The sequence below is a fragment of the Oryctolagus cuniculus genome, chromosome 9 (assembly GCF_964237555.1).
Source record: "Oryctolagus cuniculus chromosome 9, mOryCun1.1, whole genome shotgun sequence".
In the NCBI taxonomy this organism is placed as follows: Eukaryota; Metazoa; Chordata; class Mammalia; order Lagomorpha; family Leporidae; genus Oryctolagus; species Oryctolagus cuniculus.
This window is the reverse complement of record NC_091440.1, coordinates 122214503-122241957: the sequence shown is the minus strand read 5'-3', so window position 1 is coordinate 122241957 and position 27455 is coordinate 122214503. Positions and strand designations below refer to the sequence as shown.

At 47.5% G+C, this 27455-nt stretch overlaps 1 protein-coding gene across 4 annotated transcripts in view; it reads left to right on the top strand.

Annotated features, from left to right (window-relative positions):
* Positions 1 to 27455, top strand: part of BCAT1 (branched chain amino acid transaminase 1) — a 138215-nt gene that overhangs the window by 26305 nt on the left and 84455 nt on the right. For 2 of the 4 annotated variants that reach the window (XM_051850336.2, XM_070049507.1), the window contains 2 exons: positions 12647 to 12727; positions 22625 to 22825. In XM_051850336.2, the coding sequence (XP_051706296.1) occupies positions 12647 to 12727; positions 22625 to 22825 (282 nt within the window). Of the gene's footprint in view, positions 1 to 11302; positions 11797 to 11838; positions 12572 to 12646; positions 12728 to 22624; positions 22826 to 27455 lie in introns of those variants that run through there. The other 2 variants (XM_008259519.4, XM_008259521.4) reach the window with 2 other exon arrangements.

The window sequence follows — 27455 nt, the reverse complement described above, 5'->3', positions numbered from 1 at the left end:
CTGGCATCCCATATGGGCACTGGTTCTAGTCCCGGCTGCTCCTCTTCCAAAACAGTTCTCTGTTATGGCCTGGGAAAGCAATAGAGGATGGTCCAAGTCCTTGGGCCCCTGCACCCACGTGGGAGACCTGGAAGAAGGTCCTGGCTCCTGGCTTTGGATCAGCTCAGCTCTGGTTGTTGTGGTCAGTTGGGGAGTAAACCAGCGGATAGAAGACCTCTCTCTCTGTCTTGACCTTTCTCTGTAACTCTGTCTTTCAAATAAATAAAATAAATAGTAAAAAAAAAAAAAATCACAAAGGGGAGAATACAGATCACAATACTAGATTATGTCCTATCTGAAGAACAGGAAGAGAGGAGCTGATAGGCTCCCAACACAAAGAAGACATAAGGAGGTGCAAAGGCTGGTGGCCTGGTTTGACTGGTTTATCCTGCTTATATGTCTTGAAATATTGCACTGTACCCCATAACAGTGTGCAGGTATTTCTTGGTAATCAAACACTTTCTAAAATAAAAATTGTAACAAAAATTCTGCTGACACCAGGCGAAACCTTGGCCTTTTCACCCGCAGAAGACGCAATGGATCCTCTCATCTTTTCTGTCACATTCTTTGAATGGACTCAAAGGGGAGATGCTGAGGGCCACATTTATTTCACTGATGAGAGAGACAGGCATCTCTCAGACTAGCACAGATAAGTTAGTAGTTCATGTTTTTTAAACACAGATTTTTAAACACGGATCACACTTAGAGAAGAAACATCTAGATTTTTCCAGAAAAGTAGTATATTCCAAATTATCCATTTTTCCTGCCAGTGCATATATTTTGCTTATTGTCAGTCATCAGTTACTCTCTTTTTCTCCTGTTGACCCTGTACTTGCTAGCATTAGTTTAATGGGTATTTTCTGTGTATTCTATGGTAAATACAGACCTCTGTCCATGTCCATATAGCAACTATTCCCATAGCACTTACATTGTACAAGCGGGTATGTGTAGGCTCTACGCCAATACTGTGCCACTTTATATAAGAGACCTGAGCATCCTCGGATTTTGGTTTCCACTGGGGGTCCTGGAGCCAATCCCTCCAAGATACTTATGTGTCCTTAACAATCATTAATAACACTGAAATTGTCTCTACCTTGGTCACAGCCCGATGCCTTTTCTTTTTGCTATTAATTTCTCAAAGTAGATTAATCTGAACTCTTAAAAGTAGAGCATTTACTTATCTGCTGGTATAAAACAGACGTTCCCCAAAACAACCAAGGATAAAGTATCTGGATTTTAAAACATAACATCATTTAATTAAGATTAATTCCTCCCTCTCAGAAGTTGATATGTGATTCTATTTGTGAGTAAAACCCTGATTATTTACAAACATGAAGTGAAATTCCTAATCCTTCTATCTAGAATGGTCAGTGGTTTTCTGTCCATCTGTCCCTTTTTTTAAAAAAAAAAAAGATTTATTTCTTTATTTGAAAGGCAGTTACACAGAGCGGGAAAGCCAGAGAGAGAGAGAGATCTCTGTACTCACTGATTCACTCTTCACTCCCCAAATGGCTACAATGGCTGGGGCTGGGCAAGATCAAAGCCAGGAGCCTGGAACTCCATCCAGGTCTCCCATGCAGGTGCAGGGGCCCAAGTACTTGGGCCATCTTCTACTGCTTTCCTAGACACATTAGCAGGGAGCTGGATTCAAAGTGACACAGCCAGGATTCCACCCGACACTCAAATGCAGGTGGCGGCTTAATCAGCCGGGCCACAGCGCCAGCCCCGGTACTCCTTTTTAGGTACTTGGACATGACCTAGAGACTGCTCAGGCTAAGGGTTTCCTCTCTGTGTGGAGGAGAATGGGAGGTACCAGTGAGGGAAGGGTTAGGCAGTACAGCAAGAGCAGGGGAAGCCAGGAAGTCCCCAAAAATACAGAACCTGCACCCTAAGCTCAAAGCCTGCATTTTGTCTGCCAGTACACCGGGCCCCCTAAGGAAGTGTGTGCTCCCCAGGATGTGCTAGAGAGCACTGGGATGCCTGAAGAACTGACTCTACTTGTTTTTCCCCTCTCACCCATGAGAAAGAAATTAAATTGTGTGTGGTGGAATGAGAAGGTCATGCCAAGATGGCCACTGGCAAGCTAGCCTCAATCACTCAGGAGTGGCTTTGGAACCCCCTGGGAAACCACCTGGCAACAGAGCCTGCCTGGCAATGGGTGTGATTGATTAGGGCATAAACCGCTCCTTGACTGGATTGGCTGCCTTGGCTATATAAGCTGCTGTACCAACTGAAATAAACGAGTCTGAGGGCTGCTCACCTCTGGCCTACTTTCACCCAGCTCCCGGGGTCTGTGTGGTGACTCCACGCCTCTTGCCTCTCAGAATGAATCCACCTCAACAATTGTGTGTATACAAAATCCCGTGCACAGTTTGCCCCAGTGCTGCACTGATGCGAGTGTCCTGAAGGACCGCCAGGCTGGCCGTCCACGCGTGTAGCCTTGCACATTTGCACTCTGCCAGCAGGCTGTGATTTGCGGCCCCTTGTGTGAGCAGCTTAAGGAGATTTACAGATTATGTCATCCAGCCTTAACTGAGAATCCTTGCAGAGGGGACAACTGACTTTGAAAGACTGCTGCAAGAAAACAGAACAAACACAAATAAGAAAGGAAAATGAGGGGCTGGCATTGTAGCACAACAGGTTAAGCCATCACTTGCAAGGCCAGTTGGAGGCCCAGCTGCTCGGCTTCAGATACAGCTCCCTGCCAAGGTACTTGGGAAGGCAACCAAAGACAGTCCAAGTACTTGGGCCCTGCCCCCCCCCCCCCCCCCCGAAACCCAGATGGAATTTCAGGTTCCTGGCTTCAGTCTGCCATGGCCCAGGCTGTTCCAGCAGGCAGGCAGGCGGGTAGAGAAAGGAGGTGTGCAGGGAGCCAGTTCAGGGTGACTTGGTAACTTACTGTCTGGGGCAAGAAAGGCACAAGAAAACCTAGAACCATACTTTATTTTACAGATCTCCAAAACTGGTTGCAGGGTTCACTATGGGACCCATGAAGCCAAGTCTGCTCACTTGACAAAGATCAAACCAATAATTGATGTAGGGGTGGTGGAAGAAATCAGAACTTCACTTGCAGTGTGCACAGCAAGGAATCTGGCAGCTATGGCTCACTGATTCCCCAACACCCCAGGGGCTCCAAGGCCGTGAATCTTGTAGCTTCAAGTGGGTACTGAGTGGTGCATGATCAGCGCTTGTGTTGGCCTCGGTTGGTCCACCTTGCATGTGGCCTTCCATTCACTGGTCAGTGATAGGGGCCAGTGTGCTTCTTTTGGAAGGGCAAAGACAGGCTCCAGACTGTCTGGGTCTATGGGTAGCTTGGGTATTACTTTGTTTGAGCAGGGCCTGTGACTTCCTGCAAAGCTTTCAGAATAGAGGCCAAAACTGGGATGTTAACTATAAGGGCAACTTGGGTCTTTGTGATCAGGGCTTGGCACTGGCTTTACCCATGTGTCACTCCCCTTAATTTAATGAGTTATTTTTTCCAGAGGAACTGCAAACTGAGGGAGAAACGCTGGGCCTAACAACGCCCAACAAAGGCATTAGGGGTAGGGCTCATTCTCACTTTTGAGATCAGTCCTTTGTAGACTGTATTGTTAGGGACCTGTGATGTATTATCATGCCCTGGGGAAAAGCTGCATGAAAGTCACATGTTTTGTAAAGCAGTATCTTTGATTCTTAAAAATGTTATTGCTCAAAATAGAAAACAATTATTTAAAGTAGTTAACTGTTTTGGGTTAAATTGTGCTCCCCAAAGATATATGAAGGTACATGAAAGGGTTTGTACAAAAATGGAATTAAAAGGGGCACTGCATTGTGGCACACAGGTTAGGCCGCTGCCTACAACTTGGGCATCCCATATGAGTGCCTGCTACTCCACTTCCCATTCAGCTCCCTGCTAATGTCCCTGGCAATGCAGTGAAAGATGGACCTAGTGCTTGGGCTCCTATCACCAGTGTAACTTTGCCTTTAAAAAAAAAAAAAAGAAGAAGATTCAAAAAAAGAATTAGAAGATATTTATTTTGATGCCAAAATAATTTTAAGTCTATGAGTGTGAGGGCTCTTTAAAACTTTTGTGGAAGGTGACTATTATTTAAAAACTATGCATGAATTTCAAAATTTTTCTGTACCAAAATAAACTCATCTTTCAATCCCATTTTCCATGTGCATTTTGTTTAATTTTATTTTTATTTATTTGAAAGGCAGAGTTACAGAAACAAAGAGAGAGATTGATCTTCAGTCCAGTATTTCACTCCCCAAAAGGCTGCAATGGCCAGGACGGTAGCCAGGACAAAGCTAGGAGCTTGGAACTCTATCCAGGTTTCCCACGTGGGTGGCAGGAGCCCAAGTACTCAGACCATCATCTACTGCTACTACTTTCCCCGACACCTTAGAAGGGAGATGGATTGGAAGCGGGGCGGCTGGGATGCCAGGCAACAGCTTACCTCGCTGGGCCACAGCACGGGACCCCACATACATTTTGAAGGACAGTAGTTATGCTGAAGTTCTAAAGTCCGGTCCAGCAAATGTCATCTTTGGAAATACCGTCTTTGCCGATGTCATCCAGCTAAGCAGAGCTCCATCTGGTTTAGTTTGTGACTAGCCACCTTCCAAGATGGAAACAAAGGCCCAGAAGCAATAAGGGCACTGGACAGGTAGACCAGAACCTGGAAAAGGTCAGGCAGCATTCTCCCCTGCAGGTTTCAAAGGCAGCATCACTCTGCCCACACCCAGCTCCCAAGTGGAGACAGTTTCTGTCTGTGGTCTTCAGCCACCCACCCAGGTTGTGTGCTTTGTAATCACAGCCCCAGGACACTGATAAGAGTCACTACATACCTCTTATACAGACTTGCTCCTTTGTTTTGACATCAAATATACCCGAGGGGATTCTTTGGCCAAAATTTCCTTTATGGTTCACTGGTCCCAGAGCCTTGAAAGGGGGTGGGAAGTGGTGGAGAGGACAAGCAAAACCCAAGCTTTAACCATCTTTGTCTTTCCAGTACTAAGCAGGAAGCATGAAAATAAGAGCTGTGTAGTTTGTTTTCGGAATGAAGCTCAGTCTTATTTTTCACTAACTTTATTAAAAAAAAAAAAGCTTCTAGAAATACTAGAGATTTTTCTCATATGCTGTTATAATAATCAACATGCCCTAATCCAGACTACAAATGAAAAATAATTGACTTTTTAACATTAAAAATAGAAATAAATAACATTCATGAGTAATTATTAAATGCTAAGTCCTGCTGAATCCTTTCTACAGATTTCATTTAGAATCTCATCACTGCCTTATTACTTACTCTGATTTTAAATGTGAAACTGAAAGAGTTAACAATCTCCCTAAGACTGTGGGGCTAGTAAGTGACAGAGCCAGGATACCAGTGAGTTCAATGCCCACAACCTTACTAAGATTGCAGCCACATGTGGTTATTTATATTTAAATGTAAATTAATTATGATTAAACAAGATTAGAAATTGAGTTCCTCAATTAAACTGACCATATTTCACGCTCTCAACAGGCTTCTAGCAAGAGGTACAGATACAGACTTTTCCCACTGTCACAGGAGGTCCTGTTGGAAGGACACACACAAAAATGACAGGGATAGGCATTCGGCACAGTGCTTAGGTATCTATTTAATATGCTACGGGACTTTGAATGTCACTGCTTATGGTTTAATAGACAACCAGGTCCTCCTTGGAGTCTATTCTTCCCCCCTAGATAGTGTGCCTCTTTATCCACAAGTCAGCTCTCACCCTAAGTCTTTTCCCTTCCTTTTCCTTTATTCTCTTCCTTCTACTGTTCTTTCTGTCCCCTTCTCAGCCATAAAGACTACATGACAGCTCTTAAAAGGTCGCAGCAGGTGGCCAGCGACGTGGTGTAATATAGTGAGCTGCCACCTGCATTGCCAGCATTCCATATGGGCGCTGGCTGGAGTCCCGGCTGCTCCACTTCCAATCCAGCTCCCTGCTAATGCACCTGGGAAAGCAGCAGACGATGGCCCAAGTGCTTGGGCTCTTGCACCCACATGGGAGACATAGAAGAAGCTCCTGGCTCCTGGCTTTGTTCTGGCCCAGTCCTGATGGTTGCAGCCATTTGGGGAATAAACCAGAAGATGAAAGACACCCCCTCCCCTACCCCACCTCTGCTTTTCAAATACATAAAAAAAAAGGTCGGAGCAGGGTCCCGTTGTTCCTAGAGAATACCGCTCATCCTTGTCCCTCTTCAAATCCATTCTAAAGGTTGCTGATGCCAGGCTGCTTGTATCTCTATCACTATTCCTGGCCAATTGCCAATTCCAACTCATGAATGGGATTGTTACCAGAGACAGCTGGACCTGAGGTCCTTGTGCTCACCCAAAAAAGTATTTCGGACATGAGACAGAGTAGCAATGAGAGGTGGTAAAGTTTAATCAAGAGAATACCCATGACAGAGGAGGCAGGCATCTCAGTAAAAATTGAGCACCCCGCCTACAGTTAGTCTGGAGTTTGTCTAAATCCAAATCCATGCTTTGTGCTTCTGGCCTCCCTCTTCTGGGATACTGGAGGACTTTCCAGATGTGCAATTGCTGACATTCCTCCCAGGACTTTATCAGCCCTAACAGCCCCCCAGGCACAGGCTGGGAAGACTCCCTTAAACTGCCCGATGGGGAGGGCTGGGACCCACCTAACAAGATGACTGGACTCGGGCAAAACTTCTGATGTCAATGTTTGTCTCGTTCTTTCCTCATCCAAGCAGCCTTCGTTCTTCAGCCCCTCTCACGCCCATGGGTTCACGAGAACTTCCTCCCTCACAGGAGAGCATCTCACCCGTGAGTTCCGCAACAGCGTCACAAGTGCAGACACGCACACCTGGGAGATAGTCTCCCCCAAGAAAGCAGCTGCGCAGGTGTGTGCGTTTCTGCAATGTCAGATTTATCTGTCAGACATGCACAGACCAATCACAGAAAATGAGCAAGTTTAGTCAATAAGGCGCATCCCTCATACCAAGCAAGGACAAGGAATAGAACAGAGTTTGTTGTCTGAGATGCTGTCATCACCGGGTGGGCAGATGTCAAGCTCACTGAAGTTGCCATTCCTCAATGCTTGTAGAAGCCTCTAAGGCAGGCACAGGCACACTGTGGGGCCTGCACTGCCTGGTGCGCTGAAGCCACCATTCCCATGTGGCTTTTACAGGCCTTTGTTGGTGGAGAACTATCCCCCAAACTACTAGGAGGAGTTGCTATATGGAACCCCCAAACCTCAGTCCATTCTCCTGACATGCACAAAGTCAATCCTGGACACTGCGGTGGTAGAAGGAAACATATTTATCTGCAAGACACAAAGCAAGGAGCTGGGGGCAGGCACTGTGGCGCAGTGGGTTAAAGCCCCAGCCTGCAGTGCTGGCATCCCATATGGGTGCCGGTTCGAGTCCCAGCTGCTCCATTTCTCATCCAGTTCCCTGCTAATGCACCCAGGAAAGCAGTGGAAGAAGGCTCAAGTCCTTAGGCCCCTATACCCACAAGGGAGAACTGGAAGAAGCTCCTGGCTCGTGCCTTCAGGTTGGCTCAGCTCTGGCCTGGCCATTGAGGACATTTGGGGAGTGAACCTGTGGATGGAAGACCTCTCTCTGCCTACCTCTCTCTATAAGTCTGACTTTCAAATAAATAAATAACAAAAAGCAAAGAGCTGGTTGGCTGTTGCTTAGTTCTCATAGGAGTTTCAGGTCTGAAGTTTCTTAGAGATGGAAATTGGGACTGAGACCCAATTCACCTGTGCCCCTTCAGCACATGTCCAAGTTCCTGGCTGGTCAGTGGTGCTCCTGACCTCCCTTTGATTGGTCAGCAATGCCATGCTCTGCAGGAGATGTTTGTGGTGGCCCGGTGGGCTTCGGTAATTCTGGGAGCTCCATGCAGGAGGTGGTTGCTGCCCACCCTGGGCAAGAATTCCCTGGAAGCCAGACCTGGTGAAACTGACCATTTAGATGTGAATTACTGGAGAATTTCCTGGGTCAGTTGCACCACTCCCTCTCTTCAGTGAAGTCCTTTAGCAATCTTAAAGGAACACATGGAAACCCTGAGCTAAGGGTGGTTTGCTGGGTCCCAAGAATATGTTGGCCATGCTTTTAGGAACACTAGAATACGGGTTCAGTTTCATTTTGGGTGGGTTTTATCCTTATCCTTAAGTCCAAGAATCTCTGTGTTGTCTGTTGCCTCCCTTAGGTCATTCTCAGCACTGAGCCCTGGCAATGTGTCTGGGTGATTGCTAAGTCCTTCACTGATGTCACTGGACGTCAAAATGGAGTCACTGTGGTCAGCCTTGTTCAGGCATCACACAAACAGCTTCCTCAGAGATTCATCTGTCTCCACCAAGACCCTCTTCCAGTCTCCGAACTGCAGCCGGCACACTTCATTTACCATCACTCCTCCATTTCCCACAAAGCCCTTAACCTTCCATTGGATTTTCTTGCCCTTTGGTTAAACAAAAGTGGAAACTATTAAAGGGACAGGTTTTTAATGCAGCTGTTAGGACTCTACTTGGGGTACCCCTGCATCCCATATCAAAGTGCCTGGGTTCCTAGCCTTGGCTCCACCCCCAATTCCACCTTCTTGCTAATGCTGACTCATGAGGTCCCAGCTTTTTTTTTTTTTTTTTTCTTTTGCCTGGCTACTACAGGCATTTGGGGAGTGAACCAGCAGACAGCAAAGTGCTCACTGTCTTTCTCTCTGCCTTTCAAACAAAAATAAATTTTAAAAAATTAAGTGTTAAATCAGAGCTTCTTAATATGAAAGAGTGACTAATATGGTTTACCCTAGTAGTCGCTGATTTACAGCACTAGCTGAATGAAGAACTTATACTGAGCTGCTACAGGAAAAATTTTGTTCTTCGATGGAAAACCTGCATCCTGTGAGCAAACCATTGAAGTTACGGGATTTTGATTTCCCGGGTCCTTTTATTTTGCTTTATAATGATTTTTTGTTCAGATAACTGATAGGAATGAAACTAATTCTTGCCTGAAGACACGTGAATAGATTCTGGAGATTGGGATTCAAATGATAACTGTGCAGAAGCCAGTTTTCATTTGTACATTCAGTTCAACATTCTAGACCTACACATGTGTCTGGTCTTTGAAACAGTTTACATCTGCCTGGTCACTTCATTATATGAGATAAAGTTCTGCAATTGAGTTTATTGCAGGCCTGGATGATACCTTTAACTTTCTATGGAAGATGCTACTGGTTACCCCTCGCCCACCCTCCAGTCTCACCCTGGGCAGAGCTGTACCCACTACCAACACCCTCTCCACTCCAGCCCCCGTTCTTTGCCTCCTCCGAGCTGAGCTGTTCCTTTTGCCTGGACCTCACTTTGCTCATGGGTGGCTTCTATCCCTTCTTTCCTAAAACCAACAAGAATCACTTTCTGGAAAGCCTTTTCAGCCCTCTGAGAATCAGTTACAAACCATCCTCTTACAGCGCAGGTAGCACTTGTTACAAACAGGACCTTGCGTTTGTTGGTGGGATTAGTTAACACTTGCTAACACAATTAACATTTTTCTCTGGCTGGGAGCGGTGCGAGAGAGAATGTTGCTAAGCTCACCATGCATCCCTAGCCTCCCTGCCTGTGCTTTGCATGTGGTTCAAACATAATTCCTGTTCTAGACCAGTTGGCCACTAATACCTGATACAGGAGAGAGGCCGACTGCCGACTGAGAGGCCATGCCGACTGTAAGTATGTATTTGGAGTCATCAGCATGTAGGTATGACTGTGAAAACACACAAGAAGCAAAAGAGCAAGCTGAGCCACGGGGAGGCTCTAAGAACCTTGTGTAGTGGACGGACTGCACAGCAGCCAAGGGATAGTCATTTGTAGGCAGGGAAACGGCGGCAGATAAGAGGGCACTGGGACTGGTGGCCTCTCAGGGGCAGGGAGGGCAATTCTTTGCTGACGCTACTCAGTCCTGCATTTGCTGGACCGGTTGAAAGGGAGGATTTACAGGCAGCATTGAAAGCATCCGGAAAGCTGGGTCTGTGCAGCTGCCTACCTTTACAACAACAGTGTGTGTGTGGGGGGGGGGGGGGGGTGACACTGTGGCACAGCAGGTTGAGCAGCTGCCTTGACATCAGTACCTGGGATGAGCCCCAGTTTGGGTTTCTGATGTTCCACTTCTGATCCAGCTCCCTGCTTATGTGCCTGGAAAGGGAGATGAATATGACCTGAGTACTTGGGCCACTACCACCCACATAGGAGACCCAGAAGGAGTTCCAGCCTCCTGGCTTTGGCCTGGTCCAGCCTGGCTATTTAAATGGCAGAGTTACAAGATATGGATGGTATGCTGGCAGCAGTTTAACCTGCTGTGCCACAAGACCAGCCCCCCCCCCCCAAATTTTTAACAATAATAAGAAAGCTTTGAGTGAATGTCTGCTATAGATATTTAAACCAGCCTTTCCAATGGAAATCAGTGGTTTATATTTCTTTGGCTAAGGGTTGTTTGCTGTTGTTGTTTTTTTATTCTTAAACCTTGGCTGGAGTGACAAACTGGCATCCTAAGGTTTACTTGGCTTATTTTCAAAACACTTTCATTTTTTAAATTTTAAACCTCTTTATAAAGAGACTAGGGTTTCCAGGAACACCTGCCATTCCACCGGCCCAAGTGACCTGCCTGGGCGCTGTGATCTGTGAGGCCTGGGACCCCACCAGAGCAGAAGAGGCCTTTTTCTGTGTCGCAGAAAGGGAGCCATGAAGGTGGTTGTCTGCATCAGTGACAGCTACGGCTGCATGAAATCAACTCGTGAGCCACACTGGATTTAATCGCTTTCGCCCAGAATAAACAGCTCTTCTCCCTTCCCAAAATCAAGCCAGCCCCAGTCACCACTTCCCATTCATTTAAAACCAGTTAGTCTCATAATTTAGGATGAGATCCCAGGAGAGCCGACAGAGCTGGACTGGAAGTGGAGCAGCCCGGACTAGAACCGGCGCCCATTTGGGATGCCGGCACTGCAGGCGGATTAACCCACTGTGCCACAGTGCTGGCCCCCGACCCATTCATTTGTAAGCCCAGTCTCCCAGTCTTGCATCCGAACACTCCTCTCACCGGAACCCTGCCCGCCTCAGGTCACTGGGAGTTTATCGTGGTGTCTTTTGCTCGAAGACGGAGAATGGCTTGGAGATCTCAGGGACTGTGGGCGCGGCACCCCGTTCACACCCGGAGTTACAAATCCGACTTGGGGTGGTGGTGCACAGAATTGATAAAAAACCAGTCTGAATCCCAGATTCGCCTGCTCCCCCTTCCGTTTGCCTGTTGGGGTCGGTGGCGAGCAGTAGCCAGCGCCCAGATGCAGCCCCCCGCCGCCCGCGCTCCGAGGCAGAGCCTGTCTTTTGTCCGGAGCTGAGCAGATGTAAATGACTTTCCCCACGTTTCTTCCGCTGTGCCCACGCGTCCTTGAGTGAATCTAGCTCTGCCTGCTCTAGCTCGCTCCGCGCGCCCGGCTCCCTGCACCACCCCCGCCCCCAGGGTCCGGGGCTGGCTTGGGTCGGCGCGCCTGCACACACACCAGGGGGCCTGGACCGTGGGAGGCTCCACCCCTCCCTGGGATGCTGGAGGGGCTGTGCCATTCTCTGCGCCGGACCCTGGCTCGGGGCTCCAGGCAGAGCACCTGCACTCGGCCGCGCCTCCAGCTCTCGCGTTCAGCCGCCCGCTTCCGGCCGCCGCCGCCGCGTCCCGCAGCCCAGCGCCCCCGCAGCGTCCGCATGGCCAGCCCTCTGCACGCCGCCGCGGCCCTCTCGCTCCAGGTACCAGAGCCCCCGCGTGTGCAGAAGTGGGGAGCGCTGGAACCCGGGTTTCGGAGTCCGCGCCCTAGTGCAGCATCTTCTGTAACCCTGGCACTCGCTGCTGCCTCTCCCCGTCCCTCCACAGAGGTCCCTGCCGGCCGGGTCCGAGGCCGCGCGGGGTTGTGACCTTCCCGGGGTACGTGAGGGTCGCCACGGAAGCCGCTTAGGGGGAGGCATCTCTGGGCTGCCAGCACTCACAGCCTCCCCCCAAATATTTTGACCGCAGCCTTCTCCCTGCTGGGACCGGGTTTTGTTGAACAGATTTTAATTTTTTTAAATGCCTGCACCTTTTCCCAATTAGCTCGGGTCATGCTGTTTTTTATCTTTTCAATTGTGCTCTAGCGCCAGGAGGCTTGGTGGGGTTTGGCGTCGGTGCTTCGGCACGGGAGGACCCTGCCCGTGGGGAAAATGGTTCACGCCGGCCCCCGACCCCTTTGCAGGCTTGCTATTGTGCGCGCGTGATTGACGAGGCCACGAGGCTGAGCGCGCCCGGGAGATTTTCCTATAAATGGCTTAGAAGCCCAGTCTGGACGCTTTCCTCGGATATAACGGGGACAATCGCCTTCCTGTTCCTGGCTGGCCTGGAATCTCAGCGGGCTGCCCAGGCCAGCGCAGGGGCACCCGCAGCCGCGACCCGGCGCCCAGCGGGCAGTGGAGAGCGGCGCTCCGCGCCGGTGCGGGGCCCGGGGCCCGGAGCGGGGTTGCCGGGGCCCCAAGCGGAGCGCGCGGAGAAATGGTGAGTCCCAGCGACCCCCCGCGGACCCCCGGCACCCACCTGGGTGGACCTAATGGAGCTGCCTTCTTCTTTAAGGACTGCAGTAAGGGATGTGCCGCGGAAGGTGCCGGAGACCCAGGAGATGGAGGAGCGGCAGGGGTGGCGAAGACGTTCCAGGTGAGTTGATTGCCGGGGATTAAGTGTGCGAAACCACATCCAGCTGGGTAAATTCACGTCTTGTTGCGATTTGGGGGGATTTTCACTGCGTGAATTACCTGGTAGCTTAGGTCCTCTGGGTATGTTCCTAACAAACAAAAATTCACCTGGCTGTTCGTTGCTCGCTTCATTTCGCGAGCCCTAAATACTGCCTAGATCTTTCTCTGAGTGCATAATCTGGAGTATAGGTGCAGCCCTTCCTTTCCTGGAGGAAGGAGCTGAAATTGTTCAGTCATCTCATTAAGGGGCACATACCACTGTACAGTAGAAGTGTTGCATTTCTTTTTTTAAAGATTTATGTGAGAGGCAGAATTACATATACATATACATATATATATATATAGAGAGAGAGAGAGAGAGAGAGAGAGTCTTCCATCCGCTGGTTCACTCCCCAAATGGCTGCAATGGCCGGAGCTGAGTCCATCTGAAGCCAGGAGCTCCTTCTGGGTCTCTCACCCGAGTGCAGGGCCCCAAGGACTTTCCCAGGGCATTAGCAGGGAGCAAGATTGGAAGTGGAACAGCCGGACTCAACTCAACACCCATATGAGATGCTGGCTTTGCAGGAGGTGGCTTAATCCCCTTGGCCACCACAGTGCTGGCCCTGAAGGGTTGCATTTCTTGTTCTGTCTGAATAATGGGTTTATATTTTAAATGGCTTCCTTCAGGAGAATAAGCTCGTGAGATAAGAATCTCATTGCAGTACCTTGAAAGTCATAGAATATACGGGCAGACATATGGTCTTTCCCCCATCAGTCATTATCTACCTTCCCCCCAACAATAGAGGTTTTCACTCTTCATTGTGCACGGCTGTGTTCTTCTGCCTGCCTGCCTGTCATTGTCACCCATTGTACAGGCTCCTAATGATCTCACCTCCTGGCATAGTTGAGAGAGGGAGTGCCACTTGACTGAGGAGTTTCACTCAGCTTTCACAGTGTACTGGGCATTGGAAATCTAACAGTAATTAAAATTTCAGTCTCTGCTACCAGATATTTAAAAAACACACACACAATAGACTCTTGGAGTTCTCTTTCTGATTTGTATTCAATTTGTATTATTTTAGCTTTAAAAATATTCTGGGATGGGCATTGTCCCATAGTGGTTTCAGCTGTAGCTTGGATCATTGGCGTCTTGTATCTCTGGGTGTGGGTTCAAGTCCCAGCTACACTGTGTTTCCAATTCAGCTTCCTGTCAACGCACCTGGGGGGGGGGGGGAGTGGATCATGGAGCTCATACTGGGGTTAGACCTGGCTTAGACCTGGCTGTTGTGGGTATTTGGGTAGCAAATCCATAGTTAGAAGATCTCTCTGTCTCTCCCTCTCTGTCACTCTGCTTTTGAAATAAATAAATCTTTTTTTTAAAGATGTATAATTTATTTATTTATTTGAAAGTCAGAGTTATACAGAGAGAGGAGAGGCGGACAGAGAGAGAGGTCTTCCATCAGTGGTTCACGCCCCAGCAACGGCCGGAGCTGCGCCGATCCAAAGCCAGGAGCCAGGAGCTTCCTCCAGGTCTCCCACGTGAGGGAAGGGGCCCAAGGACATGGGCCATCTTCTACTGCTTTCGCAGGCCATAGCAGAGAGCTGGATAGGAAGTGGAGCAGCGGGGTTTCCAATCGGCGCCCATGTGGGAAGCCGGCGCTTTGGGCCAGGGCGTTAACCTGCTGCGCCATAGCACCGGTCCCTGAAATAAATAACTCTTAAAAAAATTTTAAGGTAATACTTTTTGTAATTCTGCGGCAGCAGTACTCTGCTCATCTATGAAGACTAAGCTCTAATCCGTTTCAACTCCCTTGAGATATGGCTCCTCTGCTTCATACTAAGATTCATTTTATGCAGGGAGTTTCTCAAAGGAAAAAGGTAAATACAATTTTTCCTGACCTTTATACTTTTGTACTTTCCAAAACAAAGAATTCATGCTGTAAATAGTCTGTGTGTTAATTTAGATTTCTGTATGTTAGGCTTTAAAGGGAGGGTTGTCTGTGGACATGTGATATGCCTGTTTACAAGCAAAACATGAATCACAGTGGTGGATGCATTTCCTGCAGTTATGATGAGGCAAGTGTAAAGTGATCATGATAGTTTGGATAAAAATGGTGGATTTCATCTTTGGCTTCTGGTGTGTTTTTCTCTCTCTGTTAATCTACCCCATTTATAACTGTTTTCTCTTTGGGATTCTTCATGGGCAGTTTGCATATTGCTTCTCCACTCCCATTTTGATGCAGTCATGGTAAAGTGAGGCTGCAGTTTTCTAACAGGGCCCTGATCTTTCTGGGGACCACAGGCTCTTTGGTGTTTAAGAGCCCAACCGTCTGTCTACATTCCACATGGTAATTCTCTGCTTCACATCTCCTTGTTAGATTTTTTTTTTTTTTTTTGACAGGCAGAGTGGACAGTGAGAGAGAGACAGAGAGAAAGGTCTTCCTTTGCCGTTGGTTCACCCTCCAATGGTCGCCACGGCCGGCGCACCGCGCTGATCCGAAGCCAGGAGCCAGGTGCTTCTCCTGGTCTCCCATGGGGTGCAGGGCCCAAGCACTTGGGCCATCCTCCACTGCACTCCCTGGCCACAGCAGAGAGCTGGCCTGGAAGAGGGGCAACCGGGACAGAATCCGGCGCCCCGACCAGGACTAGAACCTGGTGTGCTGGCGCCGCAAGGCGGAGGATTAGCCTAGTGAGCCGCGGCGCCGGCCTCCTTGTTAGATTTTTAAAGGAATATTTCTAAAAGATCAGGATAGCACCCAAGGCTTTGCAAACAGGGTAAGAAAAATGCACAGGGGCCTGTTGTGGAGCAGATTTGCATGCCCACGGCAGTCTAGACTTGGCTTCAGCGACTGCGGGCTGTGGAGTCCTCAGGTGCACCCAACCAAGGTGTATTTCCCTGCCACGCTCTCCACTTGTCGGAACACATGGTTACCAATTAAGAATTTAGAATTACGAAATGGCTTTTGTCAGTATTTCTCCCCATTTCATAATCGATTTTGTGACATTCGTGTTCTTCTGGAAGCCTGTGGTTGGAAACTCCCAGGCCCTGACGTCATGAGAGAATGCGGAGCGTCAGAAACTGATCACGCAGGGAGAAGGACCACTGATTTTTATCCATCTGCAGGAAGGAAAGTGGAAAAAACAAAGTGGCTTTTAGAGAACACCGATGACAGTTGTTTATTAAGTTCCTTGTATGTCCGTCACTTCCTCCTTGGAACTGCATGTCGTGTCTATTCTGAACTGCAGACACACCTTTGCTTAGTGTTGTTTACTTTTGGACCTCAGGCCGCTGTGTCACCTAGTTTGCGATGTCTTTGGTAATTTCTCACTGAGTTCAAGTTGAAGACTTCTTAGTTTCCAGAACTGCAGATCTTTTCTCAAAGAAAGGAAATTAGAGTTCTTGATGAAACTCTGAAACCACCGATGTGTACGTTACGTTGACAACTGGATGTAGGGCAGTAGTATAGCCATCGGAGTTGTAGAGGGTGGTTCTTACTGCTGGGAAGTCACCTGTCTTATTAAAGGATGCCTTGGTTTACTGAAAGAGAACGGATACTTGGGAATTTAATCATGTACAGTCAAGTTTTAGAGATTTAGCAAGCTATAATTACAGGAGCACTCAGAGCAGTGTGCAGAAGCCTCATTCTCAGTCTCTGTTATTAACTGATTTCACATCACTGGGCCAGTGGGTCATTAGGGCTGGTCCTAGCGGTATTTTAAAGAGACAATTCAGAAAACTAAAAGGTAGTCTATGCTGGTTGTGCTGTGATCAGCTCAACACTGGCTCTTGGCTACAAGTAGAATTTGAACTTGGGCAGTAAAAAAAAAAAAAAAAAAAATATATATATATATATAAAATCTAGATCCCACTCTAGATCCTGAACCAGAACCTCAGAGAGGTGAGACAGGGGTGTGGTTGTTTTTCCATGTCACAAGAACGATTGTAACTGTGCAGTGAGGGTTGAAAACCACACCCCACTATCTCCGTCAAAGATCTCATGGACTTGCTGAGCCAGAGTTGAAAGTCACTGATGGGGAGGGAGAATTGTGGAGCCTCAAGGACAAAGGTCAGCATTACTGAGATTCTTGTATTTTACCACTGTGTAAACCATCCTTTACTTCCTTCCTGGTTTGTTCCTTCCTGCTTGGAAAACAACAAGAAATTAAAACGTGGTAGCCCCAGCTCTCGTCTTATCCTCAGTGGCTCCTTCAACCTGCCTGGTGTTGAACTGGACTTCCTTGTGTTGCAGCAGCCCGCTGCCAGGATTCCTGAAGGAAGAAGGAAGATGGGGTACGATGTTAGGAGCCGTGGAGCCACAGCTGACGGATAAGTGGCAGTGTTGGTCAGGAACTCAGTGGTGTAGCTGCCTGTCTTGCTCCATCCCTCTCTCTCCCTTTAGTAGCTACAGTGTCTCTGGGGCTCCTACCAGTCTTTAACTGCTGAATTGTCTTCATCCAACATCCTTGTTGATTTCTTCCTATTGTTCCTCTCAAGGACTCTTCTGGTTTGGTTCTCAGGTGTTTCTTACGGCTTATAGCAGTACACCTACTTAGTAGCTCAAAAACATTAGGTTGAATGCATGAGTAATCATAGCAACAGCTAGTATGTGTCCATGGCTGATAGTGTGAATCCCCAAGGAGCAGGGGCTGAGTTATGGGCATCTTGGACATCCTGTGTTTGCCTCGTGCAATGGCTGAGCCATGGAGCCGGTGCAGTCATTGATGCAATGAGTTAATTAAACACAAGCGTAAAAAACAGTGAAGAAAGTTGGAGAAACAAGGGAGGAGGCCAAAATGCTCCATAGGTTGAGATGAGACAAAATCATGGTCTTGTATTAAAAATATTCTTGTGCACGTAGTCATTGGAGTTGTATGAAGGGCTTCAAAAAGTTAATAAAAATTGAATAAAAGATTAAGTTTGGAACAAAAAACCCATTGTTTATTCATTTCATGGCAGGAGGAGTTAAAGAGAGCACACATACTTCTAAAGAAACAAGGATCATCTTGGGGCCAGTTTTCCGGTACGGCGGGTTAACCTGCCGTCTACAATGCTGGCATCCCATATGGGTACCAGTTCAAGTCCTGGCTACTCCATTTCTGATTCAGCTCTTTGCTAAGTGCCAGGGAAAGCACCAGAAGATAGCCCAAAATCTTGGACCCCATGTGGGAGACCCAGATGAACTTCCTGGCTTTGGCCTGGTCCAGCCCAGGGCGTAGTAGCTTTCTGGGGAGTAAAGCAGTGGGTGGAATCTCTCTCTGTCCCACTCTCTCAGTAACTCTGCCTTATAGCTTATATTTGGAAGCACAACTGACTGATGATAGAAATAGCTGCTGGCGAGGTAAACTTTTATTTTGCTTTTGAAGAAGCCTGCACATTACTTATTTTTGTAACTGAACAAAATATAGTTAGGGTCTATTGCTTTCACAAGAAATGTGTCCAAAATTCAGTGATATAAAAAGTTCACCCTTTCTGCTCACTGTTTTGCCTTATCCCATCCGTTTTACTAAGAAACTTTCACTAGTTGTCTTACTAGAAGGAAGTGGGTGCCGGCGCTGCAGCTCACTAGGCTAATCCTCTGCCTGCGACACCGGCACCCCGGGTTCTAGTCCCGGTCAGGGCGCCGGATTCTGTCCCGGTTGCTCCTCTTCCAGGCCAGCTCTCTGCTGTGGCCCAGGAGTGCAGTGGAAGATGGCCCAGGTCCTTGGGCCCTGCACCTGCACGGGAGACCGCGAGGAAGCACCTGGCTCCTGCCTTCAGATCAGCACGGTGAGCCGGCTGCAGCACGCCGGCCACAGCGGCCATTGGGGAGTGAACCAACGGAAAAGGAAGGCCTTTCTCTTTGTCTCTCTCACTGTCTAACTCTGCCTGTCAGAAAAAAAAAAAAAAAAAAAAAAAGAAGGAAGTGGGCATGAAGTTTGTCTTAGTAGGCTGATAGGGTCCCAGATTTTTCTTAGCCAATCGTCTTCCCATTCCACCAAAAAAAAGGCTAACTAAAGCAAACAAAATCAGATGTGCTTCCTTGGGCCACAGTACTGTGTATCTATTCATGCAGTGAAAAGTTTGTTAGAATCTCACTGCCGTTCAGTCTTGGCTGATGTGAGTGCATCTGTGAGTCTCTGTGGTATGCATCTGAAGTCAGCCAGACGTCAGTGTTTAAGAAAACCTGCACTGGGGCCTCTGTTGTTGCATAGCTGGTTAAGCAGCCTCCTGGGATCCCACATGGGCATCAGTTCCTGTCCTGGCTGCTCCACTTCCAATTTATCTCCCTATGGATGGCCTGGGAAAAGCAGTGGAAGATGGTCCAAGTACTTGGATCCCTCCCTCCCATGTGGGAGACCCAGATGCAACTCTATGCTCGGCTTCATTTGGGGTTGTGGTCATCTGGGAAGTGAACCAGCAGATGGAACATCTTACTCTCCCTCTCTGTAACTCTGCCTACAAAAATAACGTAAGATAAATTCTTTAAAAATCCCCTCATATACTTACGTATATCTTGTTGATTGTATTTCACAGAAGAGCCCTCACTTGTATAGATTAGTTTGGAACCCTGCCTCCCACATGGGAGACCTGGAAGAAGCTCCTAGCTCCTTGCTCCTGGCTACTGCTTGGCCCAACCCTAATCATTTGGGGAGTGAACCAGTGGGTGGGAGATCTCTCACTCTGTCTCTCTGTAACTCTATCTTTCAAATAAATAAATAAATCTTTAAAAAGTAAACAAATCTGTACTCTCCTCTGTGACCTGCAGTGTCTTAGGGCTGGAGATTTAGCTTGGAATATGCCAGTCAGGACAGGCTTTAGCGAACTTTATAGTAAGGACTCACTCAGTTAATACTGTAGGCTGAGAGCTGTCAGGTTTCTGTCACAACCAGTGGACTATGCCACAGCTGCTGGGTGAAGAATGGTACGACTGGTCCAATCAAACTGTTTTTTATAAAATAAGCCTGATGGCTGCATTTGGCCTGCAGGTGAAATTCTCCTGACTCCCTAGTTAGCCTGGAGGATAACAGGAGAGAAATGTTGTTCAAAGAGAAAAAATGCTTTAGTTGAGATATATCCCTTTATGTAAACTTAGTGCATGTAATGAAGCATTTAAAGTTATTTGGATTAGAGAGTGGTGGAAGAAAGTCAATTTTCTGTCCAAAGTTGACATTTTACTGGCGTGTTACAAAGGAGTGTGGCTAGACCAGACTAGCTGAAGATTACAGTGATAGATTGTCCTAATGCCCTCTGACTGGCAGCTTTCTGGTTATCTTAGAACATGTTTTTTCAGCCTATATAACTGATCATTCCTAAGGTATCAAAAGTCCAAGGTAGCTCTAATGAAGTGAATCACTCAGAAATGTTTATGTCATTAAAACAATACAGCTGTCTCTTGGTGTCTTCGGGGATTAGTTCCAGGCCCCCCAGTAGAAACCAAATGTCCAAGTAAAGTCTTGAAAAAGTTTGCGTGTAACCTGTCCGCGTCCCCTGCTCTGCAGCCGAAGTCATACCTTGATTGGCTATAGTGATACATGAGTAGCTGTTAGAAGGAATTCTTTACAAGGTAGTAGGCAGTTTTGCATTTTCCCCCAAATATTTTCAATGTATTGTTGGTTGAATCTGCATGGAGAACCTGCAGATCCAGGAGTCACTATAGTGATGATAAATGCTGAGGATAAAAAGTAAAGTTCTGTGTTTGCTGTGGTGGGAGGAATGAGGATTTTTGTGGAGTGAGAGAAGTGCGAGGGACAGACATTTGGCCCTGTGGTTAGATGCCTCCTGGGACACCTGCATCTCCTATGGGAGGAGTGCCTGTGTTTGAGTCCTCGCTGTGCTCCTAATTCCAGTTTCTTGCTAGCACAGGCACAGGGAGGCAGTGGTGGGAGCTCACGTAGTCGGAGCCTGCCACACAAGTGAGAAACGCACATTGAATTCCCAGCTCCTGTTCGGGTTCGGCCCAGCCCTGGCTGTTGTGGGCCTTTAGGGAGTAAACCAGCAGATGGGCTCTCTCTTGCTGTCTTCTCTCTCTGTCTCTTAAATAAATATAGACAAAACAAAGAAAAAAAATAAACTTTGATATTCCTTGCAACCTGATGACAGTGTGGATCTTTCCATTGTTTCCAGCTGGTGGGAACTCCTCCCCTCATGGTTTTACTAGTGTTCTACAGACAGTGTGGTGGTATTGAAGTCCTCAGAAGGCTTCCATACAGCAGTTAGCCATTTGTGATGGGCAGCTGGCTGTGTGGAGAGCAGGCAAAACACTACGGTGTGAAGTTGTTTCCTGTTATTTATCTTTTTTAGAATATGAGGTCAGTTGTTCACTGTTTGCCCAGTACAGAACATAAGTGTTTTTTTTTTTTTTTTAAAGATTTGTTTATTTGAAAAGCAGAAGAGGTATGGAGGTGAGAGAGAGAGAGAGAATGAGAGAGAAAGAGAGAGAGAGTGCAGTTAAGTCTGGGCCAGGCTCAAGACAGGGGCCAGGAACTGCTGCCGGGTCTCCCACATGGGAGGCAGGGACCCGAGCCCTTAGGTCATTTGCTGCTGCCTTTCCAGGTTTCTTACCAGAAATTGGAGCAACCAGGATTCAGACTGTTGCTGGCATTACAGGTGGCAGCTTAACCTCGGTACCACAGTGCTGGCCACAGGACACAGGATGTACATCTTAGAGGATATTTATTTCACTTTGTTCATTTCTTCGGCAGTGCATCCAGCAGGTGTTGAAGGCTTGTACCGTGAATCCTTTGGGAGCTGTTGGCACACAGCCGTGGCCAAGCAGAGTTGCAGTTCTTTTTTTTTTTTTTTAAACACATTCAACAATGCCTTTGAGTGGCAGCAGTGATTTTCTTTTTTTAAAAGAATTAGTTCTTTATTTGAAAGGCAGAGTTACAGAGAGGCAGAGGCAGAAAGAGAGAGGTCTTCCATCTCCTGGTTCAGTCCCCAAATGGCCGTTATGGCCAGAGCTGGGCTGATCCACAGCCAGGAGCCAGGAATTTCTTCTGGGTCTTCTATGCAGGTTTAGGGGCCCAAGGACTTGGGCCATCTTCTGCTGCTTTCCCAGGCCATAACAGAGAGCTGGATTGGAAATGGAACAGCCGGAGCCGGCGCCGCGGCTCACTAGGCTAATCCTCCGCCTTGTGGCGCCGGTACACTGGGTTCTAGTCCCGGTTGGGGCGCCGGATTCTGTCCCGGTTGCCCCTCTTCCAGGCCAGCTCTCTGCTGTGGCCCGGGAGTGCAGTGGAGGATGGCCCAAGTGCTTGGGCCCTGCACCCCATGGGAGACCAGGAGAAGCACCTGACTCCTGTCATTGGATCAGCGCGGTGTGCCGGCCACGGAGGCCATTGGAGGGTGAACCAACGGCAAAGGAAGACCTTTCTCTCTGTCTCTTTCTCTCTCACTGTCCACTCTGCCTGTCAAAAAAAAAAAAAAAAAAAAAAAAGAAATGGAGCAGCCGGGACTCAAACTGGCACCCATATGGGATGCCAGCTGTGCAGGCAGAGGCTTTACCTGCTATGCCACAGTGGCGGCCCTGAGAGGTGTGGTTCTTATTGTGGGCTTGAGTGTTTTTTTATTATAGAAGATGCCTCTTTAAGTGAATCATATGCTGGGAGTGAAGAATGGATGTGTTTGATTTTTTGCATCATTTTATTCCAATGACAGTTTTGTCACTGTTCATAAATATCACAGAAATTTGGTTTTGATACTCCGTTAGGCAGTGTATACTGCAGAGTCTCTGAATAGCTGGCTGAGTTTGGAGCACAGGCATGGCTTGTTTGGCTCATGTAATATTTAACGTCTCTGGTCATTTCCAGCTATTAAAAGTCGGGTGAGTGATCTCACATTTGGCCCTCTCTATGGACCTTCAGTTACTATTCTTTAATGGTGCTGATTTTTCTTTCCCAGGCTAAAGATCTAATAATCACACCAGCCACCATTTTAAAGGAGAAACCAGACCCGAGTGGTCTGCTGTTCGGAAGTGTGTTCACCGATCACATGTTGACAGTGGAGTGGTCGTCTGAGGGTGGATGGGAGAAGCCCCACATCAAGCCTTTTCAGAACCTCTCGTTGCACCCTGGATCTTCAGCTTTGCATTATGGAGTGGAGGTGAGTCCATGGGACTAGACGGGGGTACCAGTGTTTCCTTTACGTGGATATGAGTACCTCCCCTGCTACAGCGGCTTTTGCGGGAGGGTTGCATTTGGCACAGCAGTTGCATTGACAGTTGGGAAGTCTGCATTTCATTTCGGAGTCCTGCTCTTGTTCAGCTTCCTGCTGATGTGCATCCTGGGAGTCAGAGGTGATGGCTCAGGTAGTTAGGTCCCTGCTTACCCAGGTGGGAGACCCACAGGGAGTGCCAACCTCCTGGCTTCAGTCTGAGCCAGCCCAAGTTGTGGGTAGCTGGGGAGTGAGCCAGCAACTGGAGGCTATAATGGTTTTTTTTCTGCCTTTCAAATAAAATTTAAGGTAGCTTTTGGTAGTATAGTTGTATCATATTTACTGGAGGAAGTCATAATTCCTTTAAAGTAGGCCAGCACCGCGGCTCAATAGGCACACCGGGTTCTAGTCCCGGTCGGGGCACCGGATTCTGCCCCTCTTCCAGGCCAGCTCTCTGCTGTGGCCAGGGAGTGCAGTGGAGGATGGCCCAAGTACTTGGGCCCTGCACCCCATGGGAGACCAGGAGAAGCACCTGGCTCCTGCCTTTGGATCAGCGCGGTGCGCCGGCCACGGCAGCCATTGGAGGGTGAACCAACGGCAAAGGAAGACCTTTTTCTCTGTCTCTCTGTCTCTCTCTCTCACTGTCCACTCTGCCTGTCCAAAAATATATATATATATATTCCTTTAAAGTTTTTGCTATAGACAGTTGGATTGAGGATAAGTCTTAAGAACTAATTTGTCAGATCTTGAATTTTCTCTCATGTCAATTAAAAATCTTCTAGAGCAAATAGAAAGTATCTTTGGTAGTGAAAATAATGAAAAAGACGGTACTGTTTATACAGTGCTGTTAACTTCTCAGATCTTCTAGTGATTGAGAAGGGACCACTGTTGAGTAAAATGTTAGGATTAGACTTTAATTGTATCTGCATGTTTTTAACAGATAATGGTGCCTATTAAGGGACATGTAATTAAATGTCCTCCTTCAGGCATGAGTTAGAATACTATAAGCATAAAATGTTGAGAGAATTCTTTCCCTGGACCGTTTGAGGATTCAGAGTTAACCAGATGTACCCTGTACTCCTCATTCTCTTGAGCTCACATTTTACTTTAGTTTTATTGTGTTGGACATCTTTCCCACAACATTAGGGACACTGGAAATGAACAATTGTCAACCTGTTAAGAGACTAAAAAATGGTGAAATGTTAGTCGTTATTGTGGTAAAATCACTACTTTCGCTCATTGACATCCTGCAGAGTGGCCTGTATTAAGGACTTTATTTGCAGCACCTCATTTAGTTTTCTTAAGTGAGGAAGCGTGTGATTACGCATTCGGGATCTGGAGTCAGACTTGCTGGGCCCACATTCTGTCTCTGTTGCTCCCTAGGGCACTCTGTTTTAGGAAAGGCAGTCATCTGTGCTTATGTATAGAATTGTGGTAGTGATGCTGTCTAACTCATAGCACGCATGTAATTATAAAAATGAGCTCATTCATTCCAGCATATAGGGCCATCCATGCTGTGTAGTCGGAGCCAGAGTTGCTAGCTGCATCAGTCCATGATGGAGCAGTAGCATCTGTTACAGAGGTAGGCTCAGAGAAGTTTATTTCTTGCCCAAGAATACACAACAGTATATGAGGAGGCAGGGAACCGCATGTCTTATCAGAGTGCCTGACTCAATATCCACCTCTCCCTCCTGACTCCAGTGTCCTGCTAATGCATGTGCTGGTAGACAGCAGTGATGGTTCAACTAATTGGGTCTCCACCACCCATAAGGGAGATGTGGATTGAGTTCCTGGCTCCCAGATTCAGTTTCCCATCATCCTTAGCTGTCATGGCTGTTTAGGGAGAGAACCAGCACATGGGATCTCTGCCTTCTGTCTGCCCCTCTGCTTCTCAAATAAGTATTTTTTAAAAAAAAAACACGTCAAATAATTTTGGAAATTCATTGCCTATGCATATGAACCCCAAAATTCTTGAATTTAGGAATTTAAGTTCCACTCGCAGTGTGATTCCTTAATTATCATATTGAATGTGTTCTTCCGTTATTTACACCAAGCCCTTACCATGTCATAGGATGTAATGAGTTTGTGCTTTTAAATTTGGAATGTAGCCACGCCAAGGGCACTGATTCTTTTTAATTAATTAATTAATTTTTTATTTTTTTGACAGGCAGAGTGGACAGTGAGAGAGAGAGACAGAGAGAAAGGTCTTCCTTTGCCGTTGGTTCACCCTCCAATGGCTGCCATGGCCAGCGTGCTGCGGCCGGCGCACCGCGCTGATCTGATGACAGGAGCCAGGTGCTTCTCCTGGTCTCCCATGGGGTGCAGGGCACAAGTACTTGGGCCATCCTCCACTGCACTCCTTGGACACAGCAGAGAGCTGGCCTGTAAGAGGGGCAACCGGGACAGAATCCGGCGCCCCGACCGGGACTAGAACCCGGTGTGCCGGCGCTGCAAGGCGGAGGATTAGCCTAGTGAGCCGCGGTGCCGGCCTAAGGGCACTGATTCTTAAACTTAGCGTGGAGCCTGTGTTCTAATGCAGTGTGTTGAGCAGCAGCTTGCAACACTGACTTCTGATCTAGCTCCCTGCTAATGTGCCTGGGAAAAGTAGCTGAAGATGGCTCAAGTGTATGGGTCCCTGCCACCCATGTGGGAGACCCAGTTGGAGTTGCAGGCTCCTGGTTTCAATCCGATCAAGCCCCAGCCATTGCATCCACTTGAGGAATAAACCAGCAAGTAGAAGATCTCGCTCTTTTTCTGTGTGAGTGTGTGTGTGTGTGTGTATGTGTGTCTCCTCCCCACCCCCACCCCGTCCCATCCCTCTACTTTTTAAGTAAATAAATAAATATTTTAAAAAATTGAAATTTCAAGTAAAAATTAGGGTTATGGACAATGTTATCCATCACTGTGACCTCAACCACTTTAAACTATTAAAGAGATTTTTGATAATATTAGTGTTTATATTAACATTAGGGAAAGATGTTAATCTTTTGAAGAACTGCGTAACTCATTGAGCCAATATTTTCCAAATGACCACTGCATGAATTACAAATTTTTGCATGGATAAAAATCTATTCAAAGTGCAAGATATACTCTGATGGCTTTTTTTTTTTAAAAAAATATTTATTTATTTATTTGAAAGAATGACAGTGGGAGAGACAGAGACATCTTCTGTATGCTCATTCACTTCCCAAGTGGCCCCAATAACCAGGGCTGGACAAGACCAAACCAGAAGCCAAGAACCTCACCCTGGTATCCCACATGAGTGATAGGGGCCAAACACATGAGTCATCATCTGCTGCCTTCCCAGGCTTATTGGCAGGGAGCAGGATTGGAAGCAGAGCAGTCAGGTCTCAAACCATCCCTCTCATAGGGGATGCTGACATTGCAAGCTGTGGCCTAACCCACTGCACCACGAAGCCAGCTCCTCTGATGGCCTTTTGATGTGTCCCTATAATCCCACTTTAGTCTCCTTCTTGTGAGTGTCAACCACTAGGATGCTCTCTGGTGAGATCACTGGGGTATGGAGGGAAGCGGCAGCTATTTGGCTGCGTGCGCATCCACACCTCCTGGTTCATCCTCAAGTGCTAATGTAGGTGATGTTGTGAAGGAATTTTGCAGGTGTGATTGAAGTCCCTAATCTGTTGATTGAATAGTAGTGAAAAGGGAGAATTTTTCTGGGTGAGTCTGACCTTGAGAACTCCCTAAGGTGAGAGATTCCAAATAACAGCCAGACCTGCACTTGATCTCTGTGTCTCTCTGTCTGTCTCTCTGTCTGTCCTTGAGACTTTATGCGGCTCCACAAGTGAGTTGGCCAGCAGTTCCTCAGTAAGTGTGTTCATAATACACGTATCTCCTACTGGCTGTACTTGAGTTGAACCCTGACTGACAGACCAATGGATTGTAAAAAAGTAACAGAATATGGAATTTAATTAATAGGGTTTCTGATGCCATAGTGCAGTAACCTTAACGGGACTGCCACTTACGGATGTTTGGCATGATGTCAAAGAAGAATCTCCACAATTGTCTGAAAAGCTTGTAAAAAATACCCTCAGGCCGGCGCCGCGGCTCACCAGGCTAATCCTCTGCCTAGCGGCGCCGGCACACCAGGTTCTAGTCCCGGTTGGGGCGCCGGATTCTGTCCCGGTTGCCCCCCTTCCAGGCCAGCTCTCTGCTGTGGCCAGGGAGTGCAGTGGAGGATGGCCCAAGTGCTTGGGCCCTGCACCCCATGGGAGACCAGGAGAAGTACCTGGCTCCTGCCATCAGATTAGCACGGTGCACCGGCCACAGTGCGCTAGCCATGGCGGCCATTGGAGGGTGAACCAACAGCAAAAGGAAGACTTTTCTCTCTGTCTCTCTCTCACTGTCTACTCTGTCTGTATAAAAAAAAAAAAAAAAAAATTCCCTCCCTCTCTCAACTGCAAGTCTTGTGATATTTGGTTTTCTTTCCCTCTCCTGCCAACCAGACAAGACTGCAGGAGATTGAATGCAGAATCTGAGACTGGAATCCGGTTGTTTTCTGTTAAGCCAGATGCCTAAATTTGAAATAATTTAAAACAGTGCCATACAAAACACTAATTCT